This window comes from Delphinus delphis, chromosome 6 (assembly GCF_949987515.2).
Source record: "Delphinus delphis chromosome 6, mDelDel1.2, whole genome shotgun sequence".
In the NCBI taxonomy this organism is placed as follows: Eukaryota; Metazoa; Chordata; class Mammalia; order Artiodactyla; family Delphinidae; genus Delphinus; species Delphinus delphis.
In genome coordinates, this window is record NC_082688.1 from 81,980,574 (window position 1) to 82,004,930 (window position 24,357).

The 24,357-nt window shown below is 35.9% G+C and overlaps 1 protein-coding gene across 2 annotated transcripts in view; it reads right to left on the reverse strand.

Annotated features, from left to right (window-relative positions):
* Positions 1-24,357, reverse strand: part of UBQLN1 (ubiquilin 1) — a 53,026-nt gene that overhangs the window by 7,800 nt on the left and 20,869 nt on the right. Inside the window, exons 2-10 of one of the 2 annotated variants that reach the window (XM_060014941.1) lie at positions 16,810-16,961; positions 15,599-15,714; positions 11,934-12,196; positions 11,303-11,461; positions 10,896-11,130; positions 5,323-5,465; positions 2,310-2,393; positions 992-1,107; positions 568-736 (exon numbers count right to left, since the gene is read on the reverse strand). In XM_060014941.1, coding sequence (XP_059870924.1) covers positions 568-736; positions 992-1,107; positions 2,310-2,393; positions 5,323-5,465; positions 10,896-11,130; positions 11,303-11,461; positions 11,934-12,196; positions 15,599-15,714; positions 16,810-16,961 — 1,437 coding nt within the window. The remainder of the gene's footprint in view (positions 1-567; positions 737-991; positions 1,108-2,309; positions 2,394-5,322; positions 5,466-10,895; positions 11,131-11,302; positions 11,462-11,933; positions 12,197-15,598; positions 15,715-16,809; positions 16,962-24,357) is intronic. The other variant, XM_060014942.1, reaches the window with a different exon arrangement.

Genomic DNA, 24,357 nt, shown 5'->3' on the forward strand with positions numbered 1-24,357 from the left:
CACAAAGAAGTTTAAGGACAATCTACTGTAATAGGTTTGAACTGGGAATCATAATGGCATATTCTTAGTAAATAAATGATTCCAGATGCAAGAATATTAGGCATTCACATTTTTTAGCCATATCTGTGAGGTGTATATATGTAGCAAAAGTTACCACAGGAGGCAGTAGTGGGTGGGGTGAGGTAGTTAGGAATTCTTTTACATCAAAGTACAAAGATTAGATAGAATTCAGGAGATACTGAGAATAACCAAGTTTCTATTCCTCCCTGACAAACTTATAAAACATAACCTATTTCAAATAATTTTCAAACAGGGACTGCAAAAAAGAATGCATTTTTAAAGGCAACTTTCAAAAATTAAGGCAAAGCATTTCTTCCCTTCAACTGTAACGTTTCCTTTAGTGTCCAATATAGTACCAAAGTTAACCATTTTTGTAATGCCTGTTTTTTAGAATCAATTAAGAATGCACTTTTCATTACAGGCTAAACCAAAAAGATGGCCACCTTCTTTTCTTTTCTTGAAATTTCTAAATTTCTAACATTAAGAAGAGCAGAAAAGAATCATTACCTGAGGATTCACTCCAGCAAGAGCCTGTAGCATTTGTTGGATAAACTGCTGGTGTCCAGATTCGGTGGTTCCTGCTGTGGGACTTGGGTTTTCACCAGATGCAGAATTAGAGCCACTGGTTCCTGAAGAGCCTCCAGTGCTTCCTAATGCCCCCAGGCCAGGAGTAAACCTAGAAAAAGCGTAAATTGTTAGTAAACCTAAACTCCTGCAAAACAAGAGGCCAGACCAGGCCAGCTGATGGTAAATCAGTTACATTTCAACACAGTATTAGCCAAGTTATCTTCTTAAAATAACCATTTTTAACTTTGAAAACTCTGTCTTAAATAAAACAATCTCAACCAAAAAAAGGCACGATGGCATTAAGTCTGAAATTCTCAGAGGAAAAAAAAACATTGTGCACTTTCATAATCTTCCCCAAACCTACCCGGGGATGAGGCCGGGGGCTTCAGTCGCTAAGGTCTGTAAACCCTGCTGAATCTGTAACAAGGCCTGCATTGCTCTAGGGTTTGACATTGCTGATAACGTATCAGGATTCTGCATCTAAGGAAGAAAGAAAACCAGTGGTTACAAGATAAAGTCAGTGAAGGTAAAATTTAAATGTTTTCTTTGCTACGCTTCTTGAGAAAATCTAATACCTTACTCCTAGACACTGTGAATCCATTATTTCTTTACCAAAATAAACACAAGCACCTCCTCTTTGACAGCAATCTAGTGTGCAAATCGTTACTTGACCTCCTCCCAAGTCCATCATGAAAGCCATTTTTCATAATGAAAGACAATCAGGAGCTCCTCTGGAAGCCGCAGCTGTTCCCCATTTTCCAACAGATAAAAGTATTATTTCTGAGAGACAACCTCCAAAAGCACAGTTTATATAACATGGTAATAATGGTGAAAGCCACATATTCCTCCTGACCAAGTGTTATCCGTTGCTGATGTAACAATTTTACCAGATACACTCTAAAACAATAGTTCCAAAGGTGAAGTTAATACATGTGTCCGGTTCAGCTTCCCTACTTCCAAATATACACCACATGACTAACCAAAAAAGATAGGCTTCCATCATTACAATAGATCAAGGACACTAACCTTGGATTATGGTTTACAGGCCTGAGGATCATTTGCATAATATTTAAAATCCCTCCCTAGAACTACCAGTTTCAAAATGCCAAGACTGACTTCTCTTCTTTTTAAATAATAAAATTACCATGGCCATCTCAAGTACTTTTCTACTAATAAAACCTTCTTTATATGACAACACCGACAATTTTAATCTTGCTAATTCGAGTTTGAGGAATGAGATCTACCCCTTGGAAAACAGGCATTCTATTAATTTGGAGTACCTGAAACATTACAAAGAAATCAAACATGTAAAATAGGATAGGGTAGCTCTTTCCTGTTACTAGAGATTAGTTAAACCATAAAGTGTAACATGACAATGAAGCACTTCAAAGTTAGTAAAGTGAAAGGAAATGGTTTATGGTATTAACGAAGCATTCAAAATCCTAAATCCTCAAAAGCAAAAACCAAATGGTCCTTTCCTCAGAATTTATATTTAAAAAATATAAGCAAAAGTTCAGCAGTGAAATGGGGCTCAATTAAGATCAAGCTGAATTCTCTGCAAATTGACAGCAGACTGTATTCTACATTTTGCTATCAGCCAGAGAAAAGCAAGGAAAATGTTTATCACCAAACTTTTTCAAGCAAATCATTACCGAAGATAGCTAGCATCTTTTCTTACTCACTTGTTGGAGGAAAGTTGGGAGCTGTTGTCTCATTTGTTCTTGAAGCTGAGGATTTCCAGCAAATAGGGGATTATTCAGCATCATCTATGGGGCAAGTGTTCAAACAATTTTAACTGGAAATATCTGAAACAAGTAATGTACCTTGCTTAATAGTCTATCTTCCCCCAAGTGCCTAATCTGGCACTTAACAGGGAGGAAGGTAGAACATGAATAAAAAAGGGAAGATACTGTCCACAAAAGGGATTGCCAAAACAAAACAAAAACGAGGCATCTTCTCTCTCAATGGGAATGGTGATTATGATAATGACATGCAATATCCTAAAAAATAAAAGCAACCATTTCTTTGACTTTTCCTTGAGTAAAGGTATTTGCCCTTGAAAGAAAAATGGGAGTAACTGGCATTCATGAAGATATATTTTCTGCTACACTGACAGAATAAACATAAGCATCAATACATGAAACTATACATGGCTTGCACAGACACCTCAACACACAAGTGGCAAGCACAGAGAAAATCCACATCTGGAACTGCTGTATCTACCTGCCTACTGCAAAACAGATAATATTAGGTCCAGAAAAATAACACCGAAGAACAGCAACCAACTTGCCAGAGAAATGGAGCTGCTAGGTAAATATAAGCCTAGGACTAGCACCGATAGATCTCTGGGGATAAAGTATTAAAATGCTTTAAAAAGACCTTAAAAGATGTAAATCCATTTGAGAACACGAAGATTAGCCTCTGGATTTCACCTCACTACCACCACAGATGAGAAAAATGGCATGCCTCCTAACCTTCAAATGGGTGTTAAGAGTTAAAAAGTCAGGGTCAATATTAACATGATGTTGTATACCTGAAAATAAGATTACAATACACGATCAGCATAACCAGAAACTAGTAAATTCTCATAGCTTCAAAAAAGACAAATTTTTATATCAGTTTCCCCAGATGGAGTGAAAAGTCAACTAACAATGATTTACTGATAGCCTATTTACCAGTCCACATCCAAAGTCTGGGGGGGGTGGGGGATGATCCTTGCCCTCAAGTAATTAACTATATTTGAGAGAAATTATGTGTTAACTACTAGAAGTAGAGAGAATTCTTCCCTCCCTCCTTTAGTTTATCAATTGTTGCAAAGTAGATTAATTTCAACAAAATAAAGTAGGAAGAAGTCAGACAATGTTTTATGGATATACAGCATTTATTTCAAAGTGACCAATAAGTTCACAGTAAATAAAGTAAAACCTACTTGAGACCAACAAACCTGCTTCTTTAACGGCTCCAGTCAAATATTTTTTATTATGAACATATATCAATAAAGTTATCACATTTATCTTTCAGGATTCATGTTATTTGAACAAGTGTGTCATCTTAAACTGATTCATTCCTTCTCAGAAAATTGTATCTCATTTGATTAGGATATTTCTCCTAACGTACCTGACTGTATATAACAACAGTTTTTACAATCAGACTTTTTTGAATATCTAAAAATCAAAATCAGAATAGAGAAACTACAAACTTTAATCTGCTGGTAACCAAAGTACATTGTAAGCATTTCTAACAACTGTCTATAATAAAGGACGATTCATATCTAGCTTTCTTTTGTCAACATTTTGTTTTAGAGTAAAAAAGCAGCATACAAAAGTGCTCAAGTCACTTTATAAATGTAAAATTGTTAGTTTAAATGGCCGGGAATGTGCTTGTTAAAGTCAAAATTTTAAAGCAAGATGCACATTTAATGCTTATTATTAATTAGCTAAATATACATTTAAAATCATACAAATAGGATCACTCTACATACATATTTTCCATTTATTTTAAACAAAAGTACTATCACAGTAAGTTCAAGCATTTAATAGTAATAACTCAGTCTAATAATTTTCTTATGAATAAAACAGTATTTCATAAAACGTACCTACAATATACAAAATTTAAAGTATACAAAAAATTTATCTAAAAAATCTTTACTTCCAATTTTACAAATTTTAAGAGGACAGAAGCTGTTGCTGAGGATTGCAACTCAAAGGTATCTGCTATATACCTGAATCAACATGGTTCCAAATTTTAGAAGTATAAAAACTGTTTCATTTGACATAATGAAGAAAGTGATTAACTTTAAAAGCTTTTAAAATTCTGGAAATGGAAAGCGACTATAAAGGAAACTATTTCAAATTCCCAACATTCCACAGAAGGGAAGCCATTCTTAATAAATAGCAAATACAAATCACAGATGATCAAGGTTTAGTTCACATTCTCCAAGGTTTTTCAAGCCCAATGGTTCTTAACTCTATGGGTATATCAGAATCACCTAGGGAACTTGGGGGAAAAAAAAATTCAATACAGTTATACGAAAATCTCTCAGGACAGGGCTAAGAATTTTAATTTGAAAGTTCCCAAGGTCATTCTAAATGTCAAGCTAGGGTTGAGATCCACTCATTTTTTTAGTTATAGTCTGTTCAGAAACAAGTTAGAAAATGAATTATTTAATAAAGGACCAGTATACTAACTTTGGGTGGAGATCTGTAACGGAAAGAATGAGAATACTGTTCCCACAAATCTCTCTTCACCAATAGTAAACAATTTCAGGCTATTTTATAACTGCCATTTTGAACATGACTATTATTCAGAATCTGTGTGATCTAATAAATAAAAGTATCAAATGTATTAACACTTCTAAATCACCTTCAAGATTTACCTTACACTAAAGAATAGGCTTCAAAAGGGAGACCAATTCAAAACTTTTGTATTCATCTCCTGTATCAACATATGTAGATACAAACTAAACCTGCACTTCTTTCTGAAGGGAGTGAACAGCAGAAATGAAGCTGTTTTAATTATATTGTGAAGTATTAATTTACTGTAAAGAAACAAACTGTCCAAAAAATTCGAGATGCAGTTTGCCTACTTTTCTAGTGTGTTAAGGCAGCACACACAAATGTGCCAAAATCACAATTATTTGATTAGGCCACTTCAATACACAGTGCTCAGTCCTTTATAATACAATTATAAACTCACCTGTGCAGCAAGGTCAGGGTTCTGGCTTAGTGACTGCATCATGCTTCTCATGTAGGGGGCAGACAACATGTTTTGCATAAGTTGTGGGTTTTCAGTTATTTGTTGCAACAAGCTCTGCATTCCTGGTGTGTTGAACATACTAGCTGAAAGTTTGTTTAAAAAAAAAAAGACATTTTATCAAGGAAAAGATACACAAAAGAAAGTTTTAAAACACATATACTGTGCATAATTTTAGCAACTGCAGATAAATACACATATTACTTATCAATTGAACTAAGAAAGAATTTTAAAACTAAGATCTCCAAAACTACACGCCCAACATATACCAATAAAGGAGGGTTTATGGACTTTAAACATTCTGGTTGCATTTATAGGAAAATCACATCTTATGGAAAGGCTAGGTTCTAAAAAATCAATTTAAGGCAAAAATTTGATATGGTAAAAATTACTACTGAAAAAACCTCATTAAGTGAAGAAGTCTGAGCCAACTTTTCCTCCAGGATCGCTTAACTAGAATCATATTCAGCACTCCCACTTAAGAAGGAAGCCTTCTCGCCCAGGCCTCCACCCCATTTTCACTAACTCCTGGCACTCAATGAATTCAACCCCAAATTAAGGGAGCTTCTTCTTACTTCAGTTTCCCCATCTGTAAAATGGGGTAAACAGTATCTACCTGATAGAGTGGTTTTTACAATTAAATTAATGTGTAGATGCTTGTTACTATTATTCTTTTTTGTAGAGAGCTATAGCTAAATTTACGTGAATTCAACATTCTTTGAAAACTAATTAATTTGTTCCACATATATCCAGATTTTCACCCGCTGGCTAGATATACTCAAACTCAAGTAAACTTACAACTGATTAGCTTTTTCATTTCCCTTCTGTTCTTATTCCACCCAGTGTAGTTTAATGGGCTCAAAACATGTGACTCTTCCAGCTTACCTTTCTAGTTTATTATAATTCTGCTCTTTTTCTGTAATAATTTTTGCTTTTCCTATTCTCTCATGTTATTTCAATTTAGGTTTCTTCCCCCCACATCCTAGAGTCCAAGGATATTCAAAGATAGCTGATAAACACAGCCTGCAGGGCAAATATGGCCCATGACCTGTTTTTGTACAGCCCATGAGCTAAAAATGGTTTTTACATTTTTAAATGGTTGAAAAAAATAATAATAATAAAATCTGAAAACTGTATGAAATTCAAACTTCAAGATCCATAAGTAACATTTTATTGGAACATAGTCATGCTCCCTCATTTATTATCTATAGCTCTGCACTACAAAAGCAGAGTCGTTTCGACAGAGGCTCCACGTGGCACTATCATACTGCTCTATACTGCTGTTCAGCATACCACAAATCAGTGAGTCAGTTATACCTCATGCCATACGAATCACTGTAGCATGCTGTTATTTCTTTTTTCATTACCACTGCATACCAATTATGTCAGAACAAGAAGAAAAAGGGGAGAATTGGATTATGAATGCCCTGCTTTTAAGGCACAGAAGAATATGGATTACTTTATCAAATGAGATGGCAAAACCGTATTTACTATGCAATGACACTAAAAGAATACAATACACTTCAACACTGCTACAACACTTATCACAGTATTCCCAACTCACAGTAAAGTCAGAAAAATACAAAATCTAAAATACAATTATCTCATCATAGCCAAACTGCTTCACAAAAATAAGAAATGAAAATAAGGCTGCAACCAAAGTTAGGTTCCCAAATGGTTCTTTTGTTAGCCAAGCAAGGAAAGCAGTACACTAGTGGTGATTAATTAGCATGATTATTTAAATCTTGACTGCGCAGCCAAATAAATGTGTCCAGAGAAAATAAACTTAAGACCATTAGCATTTCAAGGAAAACAGTTTCTCAAGAGTTAAAGGACATTGGGCTCTACATCAATAATCAATTAAAAAACAATGCAGGGACTTCCCTGGTGGTCCAGTGGTTAAGACTCTGTGCTCCCAATGCAGGGGGGCCTGGGTTCGATCCCTGCTCAGGGAACTAGATCCCGCATGCTGCAACAAAGATCCCACAAGTGGCAATGAAGATCCCACGTGCCACAACTAAGACCTGGCGCAGCCAAATAACTAAATATATTTTTAAAAATTATACAGAATATGAAACTATGTTATTTTTTTAAAATGAAAATTATTTTGAGTAGTATTCCTTGCTTCTTGACAAATGTTACTGATACTGCTCAATTCCTGTATTTGAGGAGTCAATGTCAAGTTTGAAGTAACTGAAAAATTAGTTTTTATAAACAGTCTGCATGGACTAACAGGCAAAACTATTTTCAGAGTTGAGAGAACACTCATTTGGTACAACCTGAGGTAGAATCTGCTAAGATGTGCTACATCTGATGATGATAAAAACACATGTGGAGTATTAAAAGAATTACTTGGACAAAGATATAATGCTTATAAAGTATTTTTAATGCTTATAAGTATTTAAATGCTTATAAGGTATTTGAAGACTATAGTTAATCACTGTCTTATTCATCAGCAGGTACTCTGGAACATATTTTGAACTTTCACGTTATTCAACTGGTAAGAGTATCAATGATGAACTTCACTTCACTCCGGTGAACTAGTCAGTATCATGAACTTTTGTCAGAAATATGCTGACTTGCCCAAACACACAGCAGTTTGACGGCTTAACAGAGGTCAAGTTTTCTGGTTTTGTTTGTTTGTGTTTAAAGAGGTAAAGTTTTACTGCAATTTTTTTAGCTCAGAGCTAAGACTGAAATTCTTCTGAACCACTCGACCACCATTATCAAACAATAAATAAATGACTTTGGAAATTCCCTTTTGCTAAAGACTTGGTAATGTTTCTCAATGAATTCCCAAAATTACAAGGCAAAACAGCATTTATACGCCAAACTCATACTGTGGTTAAGTCATTCTGACAACAAATGAAATTGTTTGAATCACAGGCAATGTCAGGCTGCTTTATACATTCTCGTGCTGTCAAGTTAAAACAAGCAGCAAGTTCTCCATTCCCACAAATGTGCAGTAAAGATAGTTTTGAGCTCACAGTATTGTTCCAACAGCATTTTTTGGACCTCAGTGCAAGTGCAAAGAAATATCCACATTTTAAAATTCATTTAATTGTATAATTGAGGCACTACCACCTAATCTTCAATTGGAAGTGATTAATCTGTCATGACATGCTAAAAGCCAAAAAGAATCTAACAGAATCCTATAAATGCTTTCCAACTGATGAATATGCTACTATAATAATATATTTTGGGAATGAACACACATTTGAATGAAATAAGTAAAATCTCATTACCTATCAGTATTACCAGATGAACATTTGCAAATGATTTGCAACTGACAAAAGGAAACACTGTGAACATCAATTAAGCAAAATGTTATCCCTAAAAAGAATTCCATTCTTATCATTAGTTGATATGTGTAAGAAAATGTTATACCCAATTATTATTACATTTTTAATTCCATCAATAAAAGAACTTGTGGAACTTTGTTTTCTCTCGTAATGTAATACTTTTTTTTTTTTTGGCCACGCCGCATGGCTTGTGGGATCCTCGTTCCCTGACCAGGGATCAAACCCACGCTCTAGGCAGCGAAAACATGGAGTCCTGGGCTTCCCTGGTGGTGCAGTGGTTGAGAGTCCGCCTTCCAATGCAGGGGACACAGGTTCGTGCCCCGATGCAGGAGGATCCCACATGCCGCGGAGCGGCTGGGCCCATGAGCCATGGCCGCTGGGCCTGCGCGTCCGGAGCCTGTGCTCCGCAACGCGAGAGGCCACAACAGTGAGAGGCCTGCGTACCACACACACACAAAAAAAAACATGGAGTCCTAACCATTGGACCACTGGGGAATTCCCTTCATAATGTGATATTCTTGATTTTGCCTCTTGGCCTGCAAAGCCTAAAGTATTATATCCCTTTGCAGAAAAAATTTGCTGACCCCTGCTCTAAGATTTCCTCACCTTCCAGAGTGAGCACTTACAGGGCAAAAGAAGAGTCACGAATTTCACCTTTCAGGTATATGAGGTGTACTTATGAATATATATGCATACCTAACTAACTCTGAAGAGTTGAGTAAACATTATAATAGTAAAAAAATATAATAAGAATGTTAAGCCATCAGGGTACATTCGTTTTTGTTGTTTCTTATTTTCCTTTGATGGAAATATTAACATGAAATCTTAAATACTGTATTAAGCCATTAAATAAAAAATCTGAGTAAGAAGTTGCAAAACCATTTTTTGTTTGTAAGACAAAGTTGTTACTACAGACACCACGCTACAGTAAAAAAACAATTCGCCTATCAGTGGGGAAACCCAATTAAACCTTTGCTGTCTCTGCTCTTAGACCTCTAAAATGTGAATAAAGCATCTCTCTCAAAAGTCTGTCAGTAAGAATCAAATAAGCATTAAGTAAAATCAGAACAGGATAATTCTTTTCCTTGTTTTAAACATGGTATTATCTGGATGTTTAGACTTATCGCAGTGATCATTTTGTAATCTATACAAATATTGTATCATTACATTTTACACCTGACACCTGAAGCTAATACGTTATATGTCAATCATACCTTAATTTTTAAAAATGGTATTAAATTTTTATAAAAACATTTAGTATTTTATCCAAAAACCTGATGATATCCACTGTATTCTATAAAGGAATATATACTACGGTGACCATTCTGATTATTTCCTCTCAGTAGTGAATTTTTAAAAATTCCTCATCCAGCATCTCATTTTTCTATTTCCTCTGCCAAAACATAGGTATCTTTTTAAACATACCTAATCACTCTCACCTTAGGGACATGGCTCCGTGCTTTCATTTCTTCTCATTTAAATGCTAACTTTTAGGACTAAAATCATCATTCTGGCTACTGATTTTGGACCTAATTCTTAGCATGTTAAACATCTGAATAGTTGAAAAGGATATCCACTTACTGAGTCTGGTCTACAGAAAAGTGACCAAAAGTAAATTCCTAACCTGCTCACACATCAGAATCTCTAGTAACTTTACACAACCACAGATCTTAAACTCCACTGTGGCAGATTCTGATCCTTAAGGTCTGAGGTTAAGACTTCGAAATCTGATTTTTAAACAAATCTGGCAGGTACTCTGATGCAGCTAGTTTAGTCCTGGTGTCAGGAGTGGATACCCACTGTCTTCTATAAAAGAACACAAAACTGGACTAAAGCCAAGGAAAATGTGTCCCAGTGATTAAGTACACAGGTAACTGTGTTACCCCTACACTTCATATTTCCTATGTTGTTGAAAGGAGAAGACAACCCACTTCTCCCAAACCATCTTATAAGAAGAGAAAACCACAAAACTGCCTCTGGAAACCTTCAAGTAACCTCTTGCACTAAAATGCACACAAGTGATTAATACTAATTCTTATGTATTTAAGGCATCCTTAAAAAACAAAAACAGCACCTTGCAACATGAAAAGATAGTTCACAAAAGTTGTTCCTCATACACACACAAAAGCACTAAGGATAACAGTATAAGAAATGTTTTTTATTGTCCAAATAAGTGAGAACAAAGGGAAAAAGTATCAGTTGTTATGAGCATACCTCCTACTCCAGGCCCCAAATTTGGCACAGTAGAACTCTGCCCGGCAGTGCCACTGGCAGCACCACTACTAGTGCCCCCCACGGCACTGGTGGTGCCACTGGAAGCTGATGAACTCTGGGAAGCCTGTGGAGCCCATGGATTGGGTAATGGATCTCTATTTTCTGTACGGGAAGGTTGACTACCTTCACCTGAGGATGTATTGCTCACTAAGGAAGCAAACGGATTGCCACCAAACTGTAATAAAAGACACAAAAATTATAAAGAATAAGCTTTTGTTTTAAATAACAGATATGGAACTCTTTGTTAATGAAAATTACATTTCTGCATATAAAGGCAACACTCAACCACACACATATTTATGTTAAAACAGGAGCCTTGGCCTGAGCCTCAGAGCCTGTGTTATTACCTGTTCTTGTGCAGCACTCAGCATTGGTTCCTGAATATCTGTGTACATGCGCCGTAAAGCATTATATCCCCCCGGGATGCTTTCAAGGTTGCTCAAAGCTCGGTCCTGGTTTCTCATCATTTCCTGCATCATTGCTGGATTCCTAGCAAGTTCCAATGTCTAAGAAAAAGATTTCCGGGGGGGGAAAAAGGCGCTGAAATACACATGAACTATTTTAGCTATTAACTGCCACAGTTAATTTCATAAGTTTTCCAATTCTATGAATTAGCAATCTTCAATGTTTAAATCAGAAAATTATTCTGAATAATTCCTGTTGGAAATCACCTCAAAAAGCAAGCTAACATTCAAATAACATCAAAAGAGAAGCACTTTGTTATGCATGACTGTCCATCTCTTGAATTGGACTCTTTTTATTTCTTAAATCTGCAAAATAACTATTTACAAAAATCTTTAAAATACAGCATAAAATTCAAAGTTCAAATAGTTCGAATTACAGCTTTGTTGAGTTTTCCTGAACAAGGATTAGGAATTTTTTTTTTTACTTATAAATATGGCAAGCTCTTTAAATACAGAAAATTAAATAGAAGAAGTAAGTATATAATTTCTTAGCTAAATGAAACTTTCCACATACCTGTCTCATAATATCTGGATTATTCAGCATATGACTAATTTCTGGATTTCTCTGTATCAACTGCTGCATTTGTGGATTGGCCATAATTAACTGCCTCATCAGGTCAGGATTTGAAAGCATGCTCTGGACAAAGGGATTCTCCATGATCTGGACCATCATTTCAGGATTGGACATAAGTTGCCGCTGCATCTGGCTCTGTAGTTCAGAGAAGTTGGTAGTATTCAAACCCAAGCTACTCAGACCTGCAAGTCCTCCAAGCCCACCTAAGAAGACAAAGAGAAAAACACACATAAATGAAATTCAGAACTTTTATCATTAATACGACTAGGCTAAAATATGAAGATGCAAAAATATTAACTGAATCAACAGCCTATTAACAGAAAACCATTCAGTTTAAAGCAAAAATAGAATTCCTATTACTTTCATAAGTACATGTTTAATTTCTATAATTCAGACTTGTAAAAAATGCATTCACTTTGATATTTAAGTATAAGTAATAAAACCAAATAAATATATATATCCTATGTGTAGTATAATACAAAAATATATTTGGTCTTTGTCCCTGGTTCTAGGCACAGACCTCCTAAAACCCTCAGAATTTCCTGACTGAAGGGAATGTCTTTTGTTATTTGTAACAAGCCCCCTTGGATCATACTTCATTTATGCTAATGATGTTTCTTAGGGTGGAGCCCCTAGACAGCTTCAGGATGGGGTGGTCACCACAAAGACCAAGTGATTTGAGAGTTGGAACTTTCAGCCCCATCCAGGACTAGAAGAGGATATAGAGATGGAGTTCTGTGAAACTCTTGTGCAATGAGGTTCAGAAGCTTCTGGGTTGGTGAACACATCTAGGTGCTATTAGGAGGACATGCCCAGAGAGGGCATAGAAGCTCCGCACTCTTCCCCCACCCCCCATGCCTTGCCCTATGCTTCTCTTCCACTTAGCTATTTCTGAGATGTATCCTTTATAATAAATTATAAAGTGTTTTCCTGAGTTCTGTGAGCCATTCTAGCAAATTACCAAACCTGATAAGGGGGTTGTGGGAACACCTGATTTACAGCCTGCCAGTCAGAAGTACTGGTAGCCTGAGACCTGGACTGGTATCTGAAGTAGGAGCAGTCATGGGGGACTAAGTCCTTTAACTTGTGGGATCTGACACTAACTCCAAGTAGGTAGTGTCCGAATTGAACTACTGGATACCCACCCAGGCAGCGTTGGAGAACTGGCCGGTGTCAGAAAGACACCCCGGAATATGTCCGCAAAGGAAGAAATGAAAAATATACAGTAGATTATACTTCTAATAATCTCTTTCCAGAAGACTACTTTAAGTTTAGCAAGTAGAATTCACCTATGACTGGTTGGAACAGAGCTGCTGCCAATGCATGAAAATAGATGTCTCTCTGGAGGAATTAAATCATGGAGAAACCTAATAGATCCAAGAGGATGATTAAGTGCTTATTGTAAAACTTTGTAAAATTATATAACCAGCCAAATGCATTCATTCCTCACTTACTGAGCACTGTGCTACATGTTGGGAATAAGGTGACAAGAAAGACACAAGTATACCCTCAGAACTCAATCTGGTGGGAAAGACTGACAAAGAAAACAAATGCAGAATAAGTACTTCAAAAGAGACATTCATAGGATATCACGGTAATATAGTACCTAAGTGAAATGGCTGCTTTCCCACAAGATGACATTTAATGAACTTGGAAAATGAGTAAGTTGCAAGAGGTAGACGGGGACTACATCACAAAGTCTTGAAAGATTTTAAAAGCAAGACAGTCACTTAAGATATTCTAATAACAGTGTGGAAATGAAACAGAGCAAACATTTTTAAAAGTTGAGGAGCTACGTAAAGGAAGTAACAACAGAATAGGATAATTGCATGGGGTGGGATAGAGAAGATTTTATGGACTAAGAGATTTGGTTGGGGAGAGGCAGTAGTTTGAGACAAGATGATGAATTTTTCTATTTGTTTTGTTCTTCTTTGCTTTCTAAGGAGGCACATACAGGCTAACAGACTCAGAGAACATCAGGCAATATCAAAGAGAGCTGAATACAAGGCAAGGAGTTCAGAAGTGATGTGGGCTGAGGTAAAGATCTGAGAGTCAACAAGTTATAGTTAGGATAATGTCACTTGGGGAAAATAGAATAAAAGAAGAGAAGAAAAGGCAGAACTCTGGGGAACAATACTAATATAAGGAATAGGAAGAAGAGACCCACAAATGAGAGAGGAAAAAAGTGGTCAGAAAATTAACCAGGGAAAAAGAATATCAGGAATTAAAGAAAAAAAAAATTTCAAGGAAAGACTGGTATGCATTGGAAGAGAGTGAATTAGATTTTAAATCACTTTCTTTTAATCTAAGTATCTAAAAATCTAAAAAAGTGTCCACTAAATTTGGCAAGCTAAGAGGTCAATGGTGACTTTATCTAGGGAATTTTCAGTAAAGTGATGGGGACAAGAAATGGAGCACAGCAAACTTAGTGAAAGAGAAATATAGACAGAAAACAGAAAATGCCTTTTCCAAAGATAGCTTCCTTTTCCAAAGGAAGCAAAGGAAAGGTGGTAGTGGGATTCTGTGGCTTTTAAACGTGGAATAGACCTTAACGAAAAGAGACAGCAAAAGAAAAGCTGAATATGTAGGGTAAATGGAATAACTGATGGAGAAAAGTAACTAAGATAGGAGGGGGTGGGAAGGAGATAAGAAATGGAGGGACTAGGGAGATGTATGGCCTCAGACAAATTAACTGAGAGATTTACCTCAAAAACACCTTTCATGAGTCCGAACACTAAAATAATTTCATCCTAATCTCTCTAGATTGTTCATGTTAATAATTTTGCCATCTAAAACTCATCTGCTTCAACCAAAAGAGACACATTTAACCCAAGAGCATTTTAAAAAATAAGAGCATCAAGCATTTAAAAAAAGGCAAATGTGAATCCATGCCATTACTAAAAAACTTTTTCTGGAAGAGGTGGAAGGTTTGATCCTCGATATGTGAAAACTGTACATATTTTTTTAAATGTCATTTCAAGGTACTATACTTGTCATACAACTTCGGAACTGAAAGAAGCATTAAGCCATTTATCTACCTAGTTCAACTTTTGTTAGCTTCAGACTACTCTTTTCCCAAAAAAAACCTCCCAAAGAACCTCAGTGTAAAAACTGATATAAGAAAACTATTGATAGTTTTAGCTGATGCAGAAGATTCTTAACCACTGGGCTTGCTCCCAGGCCCAGGCCTTTTTGTGCGCATTTAGAACAGTTAGGAAATCACTAATGCAATCTGATCCCTTCATTTTACAAACAAGAAAATTGTATTCAGGGGGTTAGCTTATGATCAACAACTAGCTAATCCTCTCCAGAGTCAATTATGTGGTGGTCGGATCAGGTATACATACAATACATTTCTTTCATTATTGAAAAGAAATGTGTCACTTACTGACCACTTATTATATGTAAATGTAAGCTAAACAAGTACATCTGTATTTCCAACTACTACTCCCTTAATACCTGCAACTACAGAAATAAGCTATACAAGTTTTTGTTTTCATTGTTAAAGTGACTTAATGTTTAATTCTATCATTTTATTTAAAACTACCCTGGGGGGAAGGAAGTTTTTAAAAAATCCTTAAAAAAAAATGACTAAAGATACTTACCTAAACCAAAAGGGTTGCTAGTGGCAGAACCAGATGTGGAGTTACTATTAGGAGCTGATGATGCAGTAGCATTGCTTCCACTGGTGTTTGTTTGCTGAGCTGAATGATCCTGAGGCCTAGGAAAAATAATTATATCATGGTATAAACACCGGAGCTAATTATTTCAAAAGAACCTCTGGAACTCCAATATGCAGAAATAAAGTTTAAGTTTTCAGAACAACTCAAATTATCATAGAGTAAATACCCTGAAATAACTAAGCACTAGGAACACAAATATAAAGAAACATAGTGAAACCCCACAAAATCCAAACTATATTTCAACTGCCCTTCCTGAAGTATACTGTCATAAATATTTTATTACTTTCAATCATACTGATTATGTAAGAGAGGGAGACAGGTCACCTCACAGAAGAGAATCAATGACTGGTCACAATCACAAAGCTTGACTATATAAGCTACTTTTTATCTACTCCTTTCTAAGTTCTTGAGGGTTGGGGGGGGCACTTTTACTCAGAAACTAAAAAAGTTAAAAGTAAAAAATAAAGAGAGACTTCACCAAAAGAAGGCTGAGAAATCAATACAAGTAATAACTGATTATTACTTAATATCCTTAAGTAAAAAATAAGGAGAGTTTATTGGAAACCCATTCCATGTGACACCAGTTAAGAGTTCTGAATCTCATTTCATCTGAATGATGATAAAATACCATATCTAAATAAGTCTAAGGGAGCTCTAGGAGCTCTTTCACTAAGTATAAAATAATTTTAAGTGAAAAGAAAATATACCAATTTGATTGGAGATATTTTTACTTAGTGGTACACAAATAAAGGTATCTCTTAAAAACTGAATGGTGCCTTAGATTTAATGAAACATGGTTACTAATTTGTGGTTTGCCAAGAAGATGAGTCACCCCTGAGCTCTGTCCAAAAATCTCTCTAAACAAAAAACATAGCTAAAAACATTAATTTGCTTGTTTTGTAATTCAAATAATAACTCAATAATGATAAACCTTCTAAAATATCAGATGTGTAAGCATTAGCATTACTGAATCATTAAAACATTTGCTATCTACGTGAGCAGCAAATAAATGAATTTTAATCCATTTACATATTAATGACAGAAAGCCATTTAAAGCCAAGACTGGTTATTTTTAAGAGAGAAATGTAAACATTTATTCATGGTTTAAAGTTGAATGTCTTCTAAAAACATACCTGTTTTGCGTTTTGATGACAAGGTGAACAGTAAGTCCATCGTGAATTCCATGCTGACTCAAAGTATCTTGATCTTTTAAAATTTTTCCAGCAAATATCAACACAAGTTGGTCGGTATGGGATTTAAAACGTTTAGAGATTTCTTCCTTGAACTAAATAAGATAAAATAAATATGTATTACGGATGTTTGCGTAACATCATCTAGTCTAGTTTCTAGAAAAGTACCTCAAAAGAAGCCCCCACTACAGATACTGCAACAATTCAAATATAAAGACATAGTCTTTCTGTGTCCGTATCTTGATCTTAGTGGGAAATGAGTGTTACCACCTCACTCATCTCTAATGCAAACATTTTATTACAGGTGTACATATCCTATATTCAATCTTCTGCTAAGATCCAATAATTCACTTCTTTGTCATAGCCTTATTCTTTTAATATCAATGGTGCTAAACGTAGTTCAAGCCACACATAGCTCTTACCAAGTTTACAATAATCTTTTCCTCAGATTTCCATCTCAAATTCTGCTCCTTTCTAGTTCAATATAAAGAAAGCCAATTATACTGACTTTATGCCCCACCTCTTTCATTGAACATTTATTAACAAGCAGTATCATGCAGATGCAAAGATAGAAAGCAAAAATCTTTCCCTGAAGGCGAGCAGTCAGTAAACCACAAAGTACAGAGGAAGCACAAAGGGTAGTTAGAGAAAGTTTTCCACTGAAAACTAATTAGAAAGTAGCCAGGAAAACCTGAAGAAAGGCTTCCCAGGGACAAGAATAAAATGCAAAAACAGAGAATAGAAAAGAGTGTCATACTATAAGAAAGGCTTACTTATTCTACACTAGATCAGTTTCTCAAACCTTCATCAAAATCACCTGTATACTTAGGTTTTTTTACTCCACTGTCGAAGTCAGGAAACCTCAGGGTGGTAAAGAAATTCAAAGAATCACATCTTACCCCAATGCCCTACAGAAGTGGCTCTCAATAGATGATAGCATTATCGCCAAGACAATGTTTTGGAAATAAAAGGGGATATTTTTGGTTGTCACAGTAAGTGTAAAGACACAGTAAATGATATCTAACATTTTCTTGCAGGGGCAGGAGGGGAGATGAAGAGGAATACAAATATAAAGCAAGACAGGCCATATGTCAATCACGGTTGAAAATGAGAGGTACACAAAAGTTCATCACATTCTACCTTTGTGTATAAATGAAATTTTCCATAATCAAGTTACAACATTCAATGTAACCAACTGGTTTTTTAAAAAATCATACAGATAATGCGAAATTATACTGCAGTAAATATTCTGGACCTTTTCCATATGACTTTCCTTCATTTGAAAATATACGATCGAAAACCATAATTCAAAAAAAACACATGCATCCCAATGTTCACAGCAGCACTATTTACAACAGCCAGGACATGGAAGCAACCTAAATGTCCATCAACAGAGGAATGGATAAAGAAGATCTGGTACATATATACAACAAAATATTACTCAACTATAAAGAGGAATGAAATTGGGTCATTTATAGAGACATGGACAGACCTAAAAAGCATCATATAGAGTGAAGTAAGTCAGAAAAAGAAAAGCAAATATAATGACACATATACATGGAATCTAGAAAAATGGTACAGATGATCTTATTTGCAAAGCAGAAATAGAGACACAGACATAGAGAACAAATGTATGGGGGAAAGGGGTGGGGTGGGAGGAACTGGGAGACGGATTGACACATATACATTATTGATACTATGTATAAAATAGACAATTGATAAGAACATACTGTACAGCACAGGGAACTCTACCTAATGCACTGTGGTAACCTAAATGGGAGGGAAGTCCAAAAGGGAGGGGATATCTTTATGTGTATAGCTGATTAATTTGTTGTGCAGTGGAGGCTAACACATTATAAAGCAATCATACTCCAATAAAAACTAATTTAAAAAGAAAGGAAATAAATATAACCCTTTTACCTAAGGTAAGCAACTTCCAACAAGAAAAATATTTTTAAAGTACCATTAGCACAATATTCTATATAAAGAAGTAAGTCAAACCATGATTTAACCATTCTCCTATTATTAAACATCTCATTCTCCCTTTGGCAGCTATTAGAAATAGTCATAAGGTAACGAGCAGAACACATGTTTTTATAAGGATTGAATGAGAATGTAGGTAAAATTCAAGCATCAGTCACATACATGGTGGTCAATAAATAGTAGCTACTACAATGCCAGCTCTTTTAATCCTCAGTAACTGAAGAAGATGATTTTTTTTTTTTTTTTTGCGGTATGTAGGCCTCTCACTGTTGTGGCCTCTCCCGTTGCGGAGCACAGGCTCCGGACGCGCAGGCTCAGCGGCCATGGCTCACGGGCGCAGCCGCTCCACGGCATGTGGGATCCTCCCGGACCGGGGCACGAACCCGCGTCCCCTGCATCGGCAGGCGGACTCTCAACCACTGCGCCATCAGGGAAGCCCTGAAGAAGATGACTTTTAATCCTATTTCAGATATAGAAACAGAGAGGTTCAATATGTCCCCCTCCCCTCACAGTGACACAGCTAATAAACTGCTAGGTTAAGCTTGAAATCTAGGTCTGACTTCAAGAACATCAAAACATTTTCATATGTAAAATGAGGTTAATCTAAGTTTGTGTTTCTTAACCTTAAACTAAGAAATCCTTTTCAGAATCCTTGATACACCTCATGTCATTCCAAAATATATAATTTAATTGTTTAACATACAATTATATAGCATTTTAGCATATTTTGGGACTTGAAGGTAAGATGCCAGATTGATGACACACATCTCTTACATCCTTTCAAATGCCCACTGAAACAACAATGAAAGATTTCTTCATGCTTTATAGAGATATAACTAACTCACATATACAATTCACCCATTTAAGGTGTACAATGGTTTTTAGTATATTCACAGATACGTGCAACCATCACCACAGTCAATTTTGAAATTTTCATCTTCTCAAAAAGAAACCAGTACCCTTTAGCTATCATCTCCCTATTCTCCCATCACTCCAAACCATAAGAAACCACTAATCAGGGAGTTCCCTGGTGGTCCAGTGGTTAGGGCTAGGCACTTTCACTGCCAGGGCCCCAGGTTCAATCCCTGGTTGGGGAACTAAGATTCTGCAAGCCGCGTGGCACGGCCAAAAAAAAAAAAAAAAAAAGTGACTCCACAGATACCAATTTAACAAAAAAAGAAACCGCTCACTGATCTACTTTCTGTCAAATAGATTTGCCTATTCTGGACATTTCACAATAAGTGAAATCATATAATATGCAATGTTTGCAAGGTACGTCCATGTCATGGTATATATCAATACTTCATCCCTTTTTATGGCCAAACAACATTCTGTTGTATGAATATACAACATTTTGTTTATTCATTCATCAACTGATGGGCATGGGGGCTGTTTCCACCTTTGGGCTACTATGAATAATGTTGCTATAAACATTCATGTACAAGTTTTTCTGTGGACATATGTTTTCATTTCTCTTGGGTATATACCTAGATGTGGAATTAAATTACTGGGTCATATGGTAACTCTTGATTTAATCATTTGAGGAACCACCAAAGTGTTATCCAAAGTGGCTAATGGCTATACCATTGTACAATCCTACCAGCAATGTATAAGGGTTCTAATCTCTCCATGCCTTCACCAATATTTATTACCTGACTGGTATTTTTAATAGCCATCCTAGTAGATGTGCAGTAGTTTTGATTTGCATTCCCCTGATGGCTAACAATGTTGAGCATCTTTTCATGTGCTTATTTATATATCTTCTTTGGAGAACTTTATTAACATCCTTTGTCATTTTTTAATTGGGTTATTTGCCTTCCTATTATTGAGTTGTAAAAATTCCTTATATATTCTACGTACAAGTCTTATCAGACATACGATCTGCACAAAGAAATTTTTAAAGCAGAAACTCATACAACAGAACAAATTGAGACCTTTTGGTCTTAACTGGAACAAAGTTTTCAACCCAGACTTTGGACCCAGTGGACCCAAGAGAACTGAATCCTGAACTGGCAATACAGAAAGCCAAGCTAAAAGCTAATTCAATCCCCACAATCTACAGAATTCCTGGAAGACTCGACATGGTACCACCAGAGGCTGAGGATAAGGTATAAGGTGAGAGGTGCCTAAGGGCTAAAATAACGGGATTTGAAAGTCTAAGAAGCAGACACATCTTCATTGCACACTAAGTAAGCAACTGTCCCTCCCCAAACCCAACAAAAGACTAGATTTTTTTTTTCTCTCTGGAAGGGGAACGGAGGGTCTCTGAACTAAAGAACACACCAGACACATTAAGAACAGACATAAAACACTAAAAACAGAAGATTAAGTAAACAGAGACATACCAGATACTGAGCCTTTCCCCCTTCACCTCACACCTATCAAACAGAATGCTGGCATCTGGACCTTCAACATCCAAGCAGAAAGACTGTAATATATAGTGTCTCCAAGGAGAATCTAAACAGGCTAAAATAAAAGAACTTAGAGATAAAGATCTAAGAATTTTCCCCAGTTAGTCACCCTAAAGCAGCGGTTCCTAAAGTGAATGGAGGTCTCTATCTGCCCTGGGAAGCATTTGGCAATGTCTAACGACATTTCTGGTTGTCACAACAGGGCTTAAGTACCACTGGTGGGTAGAGACTGAAGATGCTGAACATCCTACAATGCACAGGACAGCCCCAACAACAAAGAATTTTCCAACTCAAAATGTAATCAATAACAAGATTGAGAAACTGCTGTACTTCTCAAAGTGTTGTCCCCAGGTGAGCAACATTCACCATTCTCAGGTTAACTTGGTAGAAATGCAAATTCCCAGGCCCCAACCAAATCAGAAACTCTGAGGATAGGGCCCAGTAATCTATGGCTTAACAAGCTTCCCAGGTGATTCTGATGGACACTACTAAGAACCACTGCCTGCTCTAGGTCTAATAAATTTCCCCCAGATTTGTAGGCAACAAAGGAATACGTTAAGAGACATTAAAAGGATGCAGCTACTAAAGCCAACAAAAAAGGTGTCCTTAACAAATAAATTGCTATGGGGAAAAAGCAGAGGGGAACCTATAGATGAAATAATACTTTTAAGTACACAAGGGACACTCAACCAAGGTAAGACCATAAACTGGGCCATAAAAACAAACCTTGGAAATTTTAAATAATTGAGCCATGTAAGTATATTCCTTGACAATAATGGAATTACACTAGAAATCAATAACAGAAAGATATCTGGAAAACTCCCAAATTAAACAAAATACTTCTAAATAATTCATGGGTCAAAAAGAAAGTCTTGAGGAGCAATTAGAAAGTATTTTCAACTGAACAAAAATGAAGTTACAATATGTCAAAATTTCTGAGATGCAGCTAAAGCAATGCCTAGGAAAATTTATAGTATTAAAGGCTTAAATTTAAGAACGATCACAAATCAGTAATCTAAGTTTCAACCTTTAGAAATTGGACACAAAGCAAATGAAACCCAACAAAAAATAAAAATAAGAGCAGAAATCAAAATAAAAACAGAAAAATAAGAGAAAAATCTTTTAAAATATTAGTAAAATTGATTAACCTCTAGATAGAATGGCCAAGAAAAAAACAGAGAAGACATAGACTAGCAATATCAGGAACAACAGAAGGAAATGACTACAGACCTCACAGATTTTATTAACAGAATAAGGAAAACTACATGCAAGTATTTGACAACTTGGATGAAATGGACCAATTTCTTGAAAGATTCAAGCTGCCAGAACTCATTCACTCTCTTCTGAAAACAGAAGAGGAAACACTGCTCAATTTACTTTGTGAGGCCAATATTACCCTGATACCAAAACCAGAAAAGAAAACTAGGGACCAATATCCTTCATGAACACAGATGAAGAAATCCTCTGTAAAATACTAGCAAACAAATCCAGCAATATAGAACAAGAGTAATTCTTCATTACCAAGTTAGGTTTATCCTAGAAATGTGCCGCTAAGTAAGTCAACATTTGAAAAATCAATAATTCACCACACTGACAAAAGAAAATCCACACCGTCTTATCAATCGATAGTAAAAAAGCATTTGAAACTATTCATTCATGACAAAAGTCCCAGGGAATCAGGAATAAAAGGTAACTACCCAGATCTGATAAAGCGCATCTACAAAATATCTACAATTTGGTGTAGTAATGGTGAACAGCTGAATGCTTTCCCTCTAAGATCAATAACAAAACAAGGATGTCTGCTTTTTATTCACTCTATTCAACAGCATATTAAAAATATCAGCCAATGCAACAAGGCAGGAAAAAGAAATAAAAGCATACTTGCCAGAAAAGGAAAAATAGGAAACTTATCAGTCCCTTGCAATGTGTGAGCTTTATTTGGATCCCACTTGAAAAAAAATCTTTTGCGAGAGAATGAGAAGACAAGCCAGACTGGGAGAAAATATTTGGAAATGACACATCTGATAAAAGACTGTTACCCAAAGTATACAAAGAACTCTTAAAACTCAACAAGAAACTGAACAACTGAATTAAAAAATGGGCAAAAAATTTTAACAGACATCTCATCAAAGAAGATATACAGATGGCAAATAAGCATATCTGTAAAGATGCTCTGCATCATAGGCCATTAGGGGAATTGCCAATTAAAATAAGGAGACTGCGCTATACAACTACTAGGATGGCCAAACCAAAACAGGTAACACTACCAAATGCTGCAATGATATAGAACAACAGGAACTCTCATTCACTGCTGATAGGAATACAAAATGGTATAGTCACTCTGGAAGACAGTTTAGCAATTTCTTACAAAACTAAACATACTCTTATCATTCGATCCAGCAATCACCCTCTCCTTGGTATTTACCCAAAGGAATTGAGAACTTATGTCCAGACAAAACCTGCACACAGATGTATATAGCAGCTTTATTCATTAATGTTAAAACTTGGAAGCAACCAAGAAATTCTTCTACAGGTGAATGGATAAATAAACCTTGGTACATCCAGACAATGGGATATTATTCAGCAATAAAAAGAAATGAGCTGTCAAACCATGAAAAGAACCATAGAGGAACCTTAAATGCATACTACTAAGTCAAATAAGCCAATCTAAAAGGTTACGTACTGTATAATTCCAACTAGACGACATTCTGGAAAGAACAAAACTATAGAGACAGTAAATGGATCAGTGGTTGCCAGGAGTTAGGTTAAAGGTAGAGCACATACACTATACATTTGTCAAAACACCAAGAGTGAATCTTAAACTATGAACTTTGAGTGATAATGATGTGTCAATAGAGGTCCATTAATTGTAACAAATGTACCACTCTGGAGCAGGATGTCGATGGTGGGGGAGGTTAAAGTAGGGGGAGCAGGGAGTATGGGAACTCTGTACTTTCTGCTCAATTGGCTGTAAATCTAAAACTGCTCAAAAAAGTAAAGTATTTTTTAAAAGTTAAAACTACATAATAATAAATCCATGCCAACATTACACTTAAAAAATCATTTTGAAACAATGGGGAAATTCTGGACTGGTGAA